At 37.2% G+C, this 10300-nt stretch overlaps 1 protein-coding gene across 4 annotated transcripts in view; it reads right to left on the bottom strand.

The window, feature by feature from the left end:
- Positions 1-281: 281 nt before the first annotated feature.
- The window catches only part of MRPL42 (mitochondrial ribosomal protein L42), a 30307-nt gene continuing 20288 nt past the window's right edge, over positions 282-10300 (bottom strand). For all 4 annotated transcript variants that reach the window (XM_069584189.1, XM_069584190.1, XM_069584188.1 and 1 more), the window contains exon 7: positions 282-454. In XM_069584189.1, coding sequence (XP_069440290.1) covers positions 409-454 — 46 coding nt within the window. In that variant the 3' untranslated portion in view covers positions 282-408. The remainder of the gene's footprint in view (positions 455-10300) is intronic.

Raw genomic sequence — 10300 nt, 5'->3', positions numbered from 1 at the left:
ACAAGAGAGGAAACATTATAACATCTTTTTCTGTGTGAACAGCATGAGTTTCTTTGCAAAAGCAATTAAAAAATCTTCAGAAGAACCATGAACATTTTTATTAATCATATTTATACTACTAACAGTATTTGGTTGATAAAAGTACCTAATCGTACTAGGCACATAAAAATAAATACGAGACTGAAATAACTCAACAGGAAAATACTATAAAATAGGCTCTTTAAAATTCGAATTGTCAAATTCAGAATTACTTACTATATATAAAGAAATACACATTCTAATATATGAAAAGATGTTTTATTATTATTTTACTATATAACATATTAGTGAATACACCCAACTGTATCTTCTCAAAAGGCAAATGAGATCCAGGGTAACATTCCTCTTTGATTTCTGAAAACATCAATATCATCTGTCTTTTGGAGGATTCAGTTTCCTACGACGTCTGTGATACCTTGAAAAGAAGAAAACATTTAAAATAAGATTATTTTAATAAAAGTTAACTGTTCCTGATAGAAATATCAAATTTCTATTAGCTTGGTGTTTATTGGCACTCAAAAAAAAAAAATCAATGAAACATAATACATACACAAGACATACCTCAAGTAGATAGTTCTTAATAATAAGCCACATTTCCCTGCTGTGAAAATTGCTTTCTTTTAATTAAGCATTTGGAAAGTCTTTTTTCACATCTTGAGGTAGTTTTAATATGGTAACCTAGATGACTGTTCCTTAACTTAAATCTAATGGTTGTCTTTGAAGTAGAGAAACACCACATTGCAAATATGAAGGATACACGCTATTGAAGTTTTATTTAAAAGGGGATGATTAACTCTAAATGGAAGCCTCTGGAGCTGCAAAATCATATTTTAATAAACAATAAAATATAATTAGTAGTATGTATATGGAAAATGTGCAGTATCACAAAAAATGGAAGAATTACAAATTAAAACAGTGAGAAATCTTTTCCCTTGTTTTTGTAATCACAAATACTTTTTAAATTATAATGTACAATCCAAGTATAGGTATGGTGAACTAAGCAATATCAGACCCAACTGCTTAAAGTATGCATCAGTGTAACATTTGAAAACCACACTATCAAAAATTTTCTTTATTAATCATAACTTTTGATCTAATAATTCCTCTCTGGAAATCTATCCTAAAGCAATAAGTAGCTAAAATATTAACTATCTTAATATGAATATATTAAATGTATAATATTCAATATTAAAGGGGGAAGGGATGATACAGGATTCAAATTTATATATACAGTATGATTAAAACCATGTAAAAATAGGCAAACTATTAAAACTTATGTATAGAAAGAAAGAGAGAAATAAAATGCACTGTTACCAGTGACTGAAGTGTTTTCACCATGCAGAATTCCTTTTTCTTTTTTCAACTGCTCTTTTCAATTATTTTTTCAATAAAGAACTCTTTCTTTATTGAGTCAAGAAAATTTCTGCACAGAGTACATGTGCTTTCAGTGATGAGTTCTCTTTAAAAATTCCCTTAAGGCGAGACTGTGGCAAATTGATCTGAGCTAATTTTTAACTTTTTTGCTAGTGTGGAAATTAAATGTAAAGATATCTATACCAATGAGTGACAAGGCATGTATCTTATGTCCTTCAGTTGTTGTGATTAAGATGATCTCAAGTATTTTTTGCTTATCTTAAAGGTTTCATATAAGCAACTTTCCCATACACTGCTTTTTGATAAACTGCAAAATACAGAAATTAAATTAAATAAATGAAGTACATCTATATATACTAACAGGGAATACTAAGTTGTAGGATAACACATATAACATATTATCACTACCTGAACATGTCTACATATATTTATATTGGCATTGAGAAGATTATGGTTTTCTTAAGGGCTCCAGTTATGTGCCATATAATCAAGGTTTTACTAGCACAACTGTATTCCTGAAAGATGTTCTGTAAAAGCTGTGAGACACAGAATAGGGGTTTGGGAAGTTACAAACTTCCTGAAATTATTTATTAAAATTTTGAACATGTATTTATTTTCCTGGGAAGTAGATTAATAGGTTTCATTGGATTCTCAATGAAGTCTGTAGTTCTAAAAATCTAAGCACTGTCCTACACAAGTGTGATTCAGCTTATAATGCTCAAACATTTTCACTACTCAAGATGCTTAAGACCAGAAAACACTTTGAGATCTTGATAGCCCTGAATCTAACAAAGTCAAATTCTAAAATATGCTCAATAAATGTCAAATCACATTTACAGATTTTTTTATCATGCATGAATGTCAACACTCGGAAGCAAATACCTGAATTTTAAGGTGCCCTTATAGAACTGGACATGGAAAAACAGACTGGTTCCAAACAGGAAAAGGAGCACATGACGGCTGTATATTGTCACCCTGCTTATTTAACTTATATGCAGAGTACATCATGAGAAACGCTGGGCTGGAGCAAGCACAAGCTGGAATCAAGATTGCTGGGAGAAATATCAATAACCTCAGATATGCAGATGACACCACCCTTATGGCAGAAAGTGAAGAACTAAAGAGCCTCTTGATGAAAGTGAAAGAAGAGAGTGAAAACGTTGGCTTAAAGCCCAACATTCAGAAAACTAAGATCACAGCATCCGGTCCCATCACTTCATGGCAAATAGATGGGGAAATAGTGGAAGACTATTTTTCTGGGCCCCTGAATCACTGCAGATGGTGATTGCAGCCATGAAATTAAAAGACACTTGGTCCTTGGAAGGAAAGTTATGACCAACCTAGATAGCATATTGAAAAGCAGAGACATTACTTTGCCAACAAAGGTCCGTCTAGTCAAGGCTATGGTTTTTCCAGTAGTCATGTATGGATGTGAGCTGGACTATAAAGAAGGCTGAGTGCCGAAGAATTTTGATGCTTTTGAACTGTGGTGTTGGAGAAGACTCTTAAGAGTCCCTTGGACTGCAAGGAGATCCAACCAGTCCATCCTAAAGGAGATCAGTCCTGGGTATTCATTGGAAGGACTGATGTTGAAGCTGAAACTGCAATACTTTGGCCACCTCATGCAAAGAGCTGACTCATTGGAAAAGACCCTGATGCTGGGAGAGATTGAGGGCAGGAGAAGAAGGGGGCAACAGAGGATGAGATGGTTGGATGGCATTACTGACTCGATGGACATGGGTTTGGGTGGACTCCAGAAGTTGGTGATGGACAGGGAGGCCTGGTGAGCTGTGGTTCATGGGGTTGCAAAGAGTTGGACACGACTGAGCGACTGAACTGAACTATGACTTATCATCTAAACTGGGATCATTTAAAAAATAAAAACCTGCTCTATTAATAATTAACAAAATAGTTAAACTGAGACAGTCCCTGGCAAGCCAAAACATATTGTTATCCTTCTTTTTTTTTTTTTTTTTTTTTTTTTTTTTCACTTTCTTTTTTTTTTTTTATTTTTTTTTATTTTTTTTTAGTTTTTTATTTTTTACATTTTAAAATCTTTAATTCTTATGTTATCCTTCTTAAATTACACAATGACTCAGTGATATCTGAAAGATTTGTCAACAGCTCTTAGTCCAGGACAGTACTTCACCCCCTGGTTCACAATGCAGCTGGACGTTCAATGTTTCCTACTGATGGTCAGAATTAATTTTTGTTGCCTCCATGGGAAAATATTCAAGTTGCTCTTTAAAGAGGTACTGCCGCTTATATGTTTATAGAATTGCTTTATATTTCAGAAATTTAGAATTATGTTCCATATCCTTCTTACTTTCAATCCAGACTTCTTTCAATCCTTTTTTTCAACATAACTTTACATTTGATAAAATTATGTTACCTATTTTCTTTTTTAAGAGATATTATGAAAATCAGAATCATTCACTTATTCATTTGTTTTTAAATATGTGGAGCATCTACTACATAGCAGGCATCATTTTTAGGCACTAAAGTTTCTGTGGTACACAAAAAAATGACAAAATCCCCACTCTCATGAAGCTTACATTCTAGTGTATTAACAGAAAAATAAGATAAACAAGTTGGCCAAGGAAGGCTTCAGTGATAAAAACTCCAAAGAAGAGGTGATGGAATTCCAGCTGAGCTATTTCAAATCCTAAAAGATGATGCTGTTGAAGTGTTGCATTCAATATGCTAACAAATTTGGAAAACTCAGCAGTGGCCACAGGACTGGAAAAGGTCAGTTTTTCAAATCCCAAAGAAGGGCAATGCCTAAGAATGTTCAAACTACCATACAAATGCACTCATTTCACATGGTAGCAAGGTAATGCTCAAAATCCTTCAAGCTAGTCTTCAACAGTATGTCAACTGAGAACTTTCAGATATACAAGGTAGATTTAGAAAAGGCAGAGGAACCAAAGGTCAAACTGTCAACATCTACTGGATCATAGAAAAAGCAAGAGAATTCCAGAAAAACATCTACTTCTGCTTCATTGACTACACTAAAGCTTTTGACTGTGTAGATCACAACAAACTGTGGAAAATTCTTAAAGAGATGGTCCAGACCACCTATCTGCCTCCTGTGAAACCTATATGCAGGTCAAGAAGCAAGGGTAAGAACCAGACATGGAACAATGAACTGGTTCAAAACTGGGAAAGGAGTATGTCCAGGCTGTATATTGTCACCCTGCTTATTTAACTTATATGCAGAGTACATCATGTGAAATACCAGGCTGGATGAATCACAACCTGGAATGAAGACTGAGAAATATCAATAACCTCAGATATGCAGATGACATCACCCTTATGGCAGAAAGTGAAGAAAAACTAAAGAGCCTCTTGATAAGCATGAAAGAAGAGTGAAGAAGATGGCTTAAAACTCAACATTCAAAAAACGAAGATCATGGCATTTGGTCCCATCACTTCACAGCAAATAGATGGGGAAACAATGGAAACAGTGACAGACTATTTTCTTGGGCTCCAAAATCACTGTGGATAGTGACTGCAACCATGAAATTAAAAGATGCTTGCTCTTTGGAAGAAAAGCTATCACAAACCTAGACAGCATGTTAAAGTGCAGAGACATGACTTTGTCAACAAAGGTCTGTATAGTCAAAGGTATGGTTTATTCCAGTAATCGAATATGGATGTGAGAGTTGGACCATAAAGAAGGCTGAGGACTGAAGAACTGATGCTTTTAAACTGTGGTGCTGGGAAGATTCTTGAGAGTCCCTTGGAGTGCAAGGAGATCAAACCAATCAATCTTAAAGGAAATCAACCCTGAACTGGAAGGACTGACGGTGAAGCTGAAACTCAAGCTCCAGTACTTTGGCCACCTGATGTGAAGAGCCAACTCACTGGAAAAGACTCTGATGCTAGGAAAGATACAGAGCAGGAGAAGGGAACGACAGAGAACGAGATGGTTGGATGGCATCACCAGCTCAATGGACATGAGTTTGAGCAAGCTGCAAGAGACGTGAAGGACAGGGAAGCCTGACGTGCTGCAGTCCACGGGGTTGCAAAGAGTCGGACACAACTGAGCGACTGAACAACAATAATGGGTCCGAGGTGAAAGGAAGGGCATGTTGAAGGAACAGCAAAGAGGTCAAGAGGTTGCAACAGCCTGAAGATGGAAGAGAACAATTGGAAATGAGAGTAGAAACGTAACAGAGGGTCAGATCACGTAAATTCTTATAGATAACAGGTAAGGCCTATAGTTTTCTCTGAGTGAGATGGAAAGCTGCTGGAGGTTTTTCAACAGAAAATTTATAATAACTAGCAGAATTCTGGCTGTGTGCTCAGAAAAGACTGCAGGAAAGCAAAGGCTGAAGTAGGGAGACCGGTTAGAAAGCTTCTATGAACCAGGCAAAAGATGGTGGCACAGACGGGATGATGACAGAGGGAACGGTGATAAATGGTCAAATTGATACATTTTGGAGATAGAGGCAACAGATCTGCTGATAGACCAGATGTTGGGGGTGAGACAAATAGAAAAGTTAAGAATGGCACCAAGATTTCTGGCCCAAACAGCTAGAAGAATGGAACTGGCATTAACTGAGACAGGGAAAATTGCAGGAGAAGCTGGTTTGTGAGAGACCATGAGAAGCTCAGTTAGAGACACATTAAGTTAAGGATATCCATTAGACAAGTCAAGTAGGCCCCTGGAAATACAGGTCTGGAGGTCAAGGGACAGGAAGAGAGAGATTTGGGAGCCAATGTAGATGGTATTTAAACCCATAAGACTGGATGAGATCACTGTCTTAGGGAACGCACAGAAAAGATGAGAGAACCAAGGACTGATCCTTGGGGAACTCCAAAATTTAGACATAAGGGAAATGAAAAGGAATCAGCAAGAGAAACCAAGATATTAATAGTATATGAACTCTGGATATGTAAAAAATATAAAAAAGAGTTTCAGCAAACTTATTAAGGTTGAATTAGTGAGAAAAATAACAGAAAACTCAAATAGAACCACTAGGAACCCTGCAATATTGCTAAAATGATGTGTTCTGCAAGAACCATAATGGAAGGAATGCTCCACTGACTTTATTTTTTTCACACCAACTGAGGAAGACTAAAGACAGGAAGAAGAGCTTGGACACAGATGCTGACAACTTAGGGCACTGATAGGTCCTGCTTCTTGAATACTGGCGACATTAAAGGTCAACAGGAGACACCTCAGGGGCTGCAGAGAAGAGCAAAATGACTCACAATCAGGTCCTCAACACCTGTATACAGAGGAGCTATCTAATGAAAACTATAGGGAGTACAAAGAAATCGATTTGTAGAAGGAGTACCTTTCACAGAATATATTCAAAGTCCCATTACATCAGGTAAATTATAATGTAGTGATTTAGCTAGGGTAATTTGTTTTCATCACCTATAATATCATCAAATAGGAAGTAGCAGGAGCCTCATGGTTACATATGCTATATTTTTTTAAAATCAATCTTTGCACAACTACATATAAAAATAGGCAAAAGGCAGAGGGGAGGGAACCAAAACTTCAATTTAATCCCAAACCCTTGGCCCAAATTTCGTCATCGCTCATTCTCACCCTGAAAATTCAAACAGTTCTATACCCAGTCTCAGTATAAAGCCCAAATCTAAGAGGACTCTTCGGATTGCCATCCTAAAGTAAATAAAATCATCGGGATTAGGAAACAGTAATATCCAGTTGATAAATTTAGTGGTAGCAATTCTAACGGTGGATCTCCATATGTGAGGTAACCTAACCCCCAGTGTTTATTATCCACTGGACTATTTCAGCACCAATTCTGTACAGTCATACTACCTGTGCTTCCAGTCCACCCCACTGTGGGTGAGGTCAATAATTAAATGCAGGTAGGTTCAGGATTGAATGAGGTAGGCAACACCTTGAGATCATAAAGCCTTTTCTGACCTTGATTCAGAATCTGATAATAAAGAACATCTTAACGCACAGGTGACATACAGAGATAAAATGGAAATTAAACAAATCCTCATGACTTAACAGCTCAACTCTGAAAATAAAACTTCCAAGAATCACAGGGAAATTTACCAATGGACCAACCCAAAGACTACCATAAAGCACAGCTTCAAAGAAAAACAACACCTTCAACAAACTGGAAAGATAATTAGGTAAGATAATATCCCATCAGACAGTGACTTAGTACATAGACATCATATTAAAGATACTGTATTAGAGGTCTTCCAGGAAACTACAAAACAGAAGTTGCATTCCTGATGAAGACAGAATGACAGCAAAAGATGAAACCAAAAAATTACCCACAAATATAATGTTAATGGGTATTCAATAAATTATAGTTAAAATAATTTAGAGGCAGTATCTATTCAAAGTGACTATAATCAAATTTCATGAAAAAAGTAGGCTAAGGGCAAATGGCAGAAGAAGAGCGCAAGTACTGAAAATAAAAAAAAAAAAGCACTTAAGATGGCTTGATACTAAAATCAGAAGTCAGACTGGATAAAAAAAAATAAAATACAACTATATTTCATTTTAAAAGCCCACTTTTGAGGACTTCTGTGGTGGTCCAGTGGTTAAGTTCATGCTTCTGATTCACCAGTTCAATCCCTGATCAGGGTTATATGCTGCCCTTGGCATAAACAAACAAACAAACAAAAAACCCCTTCAAACTTTATAAAAAATTTTGCACAGCAAATAGAACTAGAAACAAAATGAATGAACAATCCACAGAATGGGAGAAAATATTTGCAAACAGTGCAACTAACAAAGGATTCATCTCCAAAATATATAGACAGTTCATGCTGCTCAATATCAAAAGAATAAACAATGCAATCAGTAAATGGGCAGGGACTTCTCTGGTGGTCCACTGGGTTAAAACTCCATGTTCCCAATACAAAGGGCAAGGTTCCATTCCGGGTTGGGGGACTAAGATCTGGCATGCTTAAAGGTGCAGCCAAAGAAAGAAGAAAAAAAGGGGGGCAGAAGATCTAAACAGACATTTCTCCAAAGACAGACAGACGGCCAAAAAGCACATGAAAAGATGCTCAACACTGTTAATTATCAGAGAAATGCGAATCAAAACTATAAGGGGGACTTTACCCAAGGGTCCAGCAGCTAAGAATCCACCTTCAAATACAAGGGACACAGGTTTGATCCCTGGTCGGGGAGAGGAGCAGCTAAGCCTATGCTCCACAATAAGAGAAGCCTACGCAGTTCAGCAAAAGAAAGCCTTCCAACCACAACAAAAAGCCCCCACACCACAGCAAAGACCCAGTGTAGTCAAAATATGAAAAAAAAATTAATTAAAAACAAACAAAAACTACAATGAGGCATTACGTCACACGAGTCAGAATGGCCATTACCAAAAAATCTGCAAGCAATAAATGCTGGAGAGGGTATGAAGAAAAGGAAACTCGCCTATACTGTGGGTGGGAAGGTAAATTGGTACAACCGTTATGGAGAACAGTGTGAGTGTTCCTTTAAGAACTAAGAACAAAACTACCATATGATCCAGCAATCCTACTCCTGAGTATATATTCAGGGAAAACCGTAATTCAGAAAGATGCATGCATCCCAGTGTTCACTGCAGTGTATTTAGAACAGCCAAGACACAGAAGCAACCTAAATGTCCATCAACAGAGGACTAGATAAACAAGATGTGGTACATATATATAATATATGCGGTTTTACTCAGCAGTAAAAAAGAATGAACTAATGTCATCTGCAGCAACATGAATGGACCAAGAGATTACCATGCCAAGTGAAGTAAGTCAGACAGAGAAAGTAAGTATCATACGGTGTCACTTACATGTGGAGTCCAACAACAACAACAAAATGATACAAATGAACTAATTTACAAAACAAACAGACTCACAGATCCTGAGATCAAACTTAGGGTGACCAAAGGAGAAAGTGGAGGGAAATGATAAATTAGAAGACTGAGATTAACACATACACACTACTATATATAAAATAGATAATTAACAAGGACCTACTGTAGAGCACAGGAAACTCTACTCTGTAATAACCTATACAGGAAAGAACCTGAAAAAGAATGGAGAGACACACACAGACACACACACACACAGACACACACACAGATACACACTCACTCTGCTGTACACCTGACACTAATACTGTAAGTCAACTATACTCCAATAAAAATTTTTAAAACTTAAATAGGACTTCCCTCGTGATGCAGTGGATAAGAATCCTCCTGCTAATGCAGGGGCCACAGGTTTGATCCCTGATCCAGGAAGACCCCACATACCAGGGAGCCACTAAGCCCATGCTCCCAATGCTGAGCCTGTGCTCTGGAGTCCAGGAGCCGCAAATGCTGAACCCCCGTGCCACAGCCACTGAAGTTCGCATGCTCTAGAGCCCGTGCTCTGCAGCAAGAGAAACTAGCGCAATGAGAAGCCTGTGCACTGCAACGAGTATCACCTCCACTTGCCACAACGAGAGAAAAGCCTGGGCAGTGTTGAAGACCCAGCACAGCCCAAATTAGTTTAAAAAATAAAACAGCCAACATACCGGAAAGGACCCAAAATGCCCAACTGGTTAACATATAAACAAACTGTGGTCTATCCATACAAGGAAATATTATCCAGAAATGAAAAAGGACAAACTATTGGTATATACATCAATATGGATGAATCTCAAAAGCACTGTACTTAGTGAAATAAGTTAAGACACGAAAGGTTATGTACTGTATAATCCCATTTATATGAAATTCTAGAAAGTAATAAAAAGCAGACAAGTAATTGCCAAGGGTGAGGATTATAGGGAGGGATCAGAATGCAAAAAGGCATAGGAGAACTTCTTGGAGTTATAAAAACAGTCTATATCATGATTGTGGTCGTGATTATGAAACAAAGCAGGACCTTAAGGCCCTTGACCGCCCTCCCCACA

This window comes from Ovis canadensis, chromosome 3, assembly GCF_042477335.2.
Source record: "Ovis canadensis isolate MfBH-ARS-UI-01 breed Bighorn chromosome 3, ARS-UI_OviCan_v2, whole genome shotgun sequence".
NCBI classification, from domain to species: Eukaryota; Metazoa; Chordata; class Mammalia; order Artiodactyla; family Bovidae; genus Ovis; species Ovis canadensis.
The sequence above is the reverse complement of the archived record's forward strand: the minus strand, read 5'-3'. Positions and strand labels throughout refer to the sequence as shown.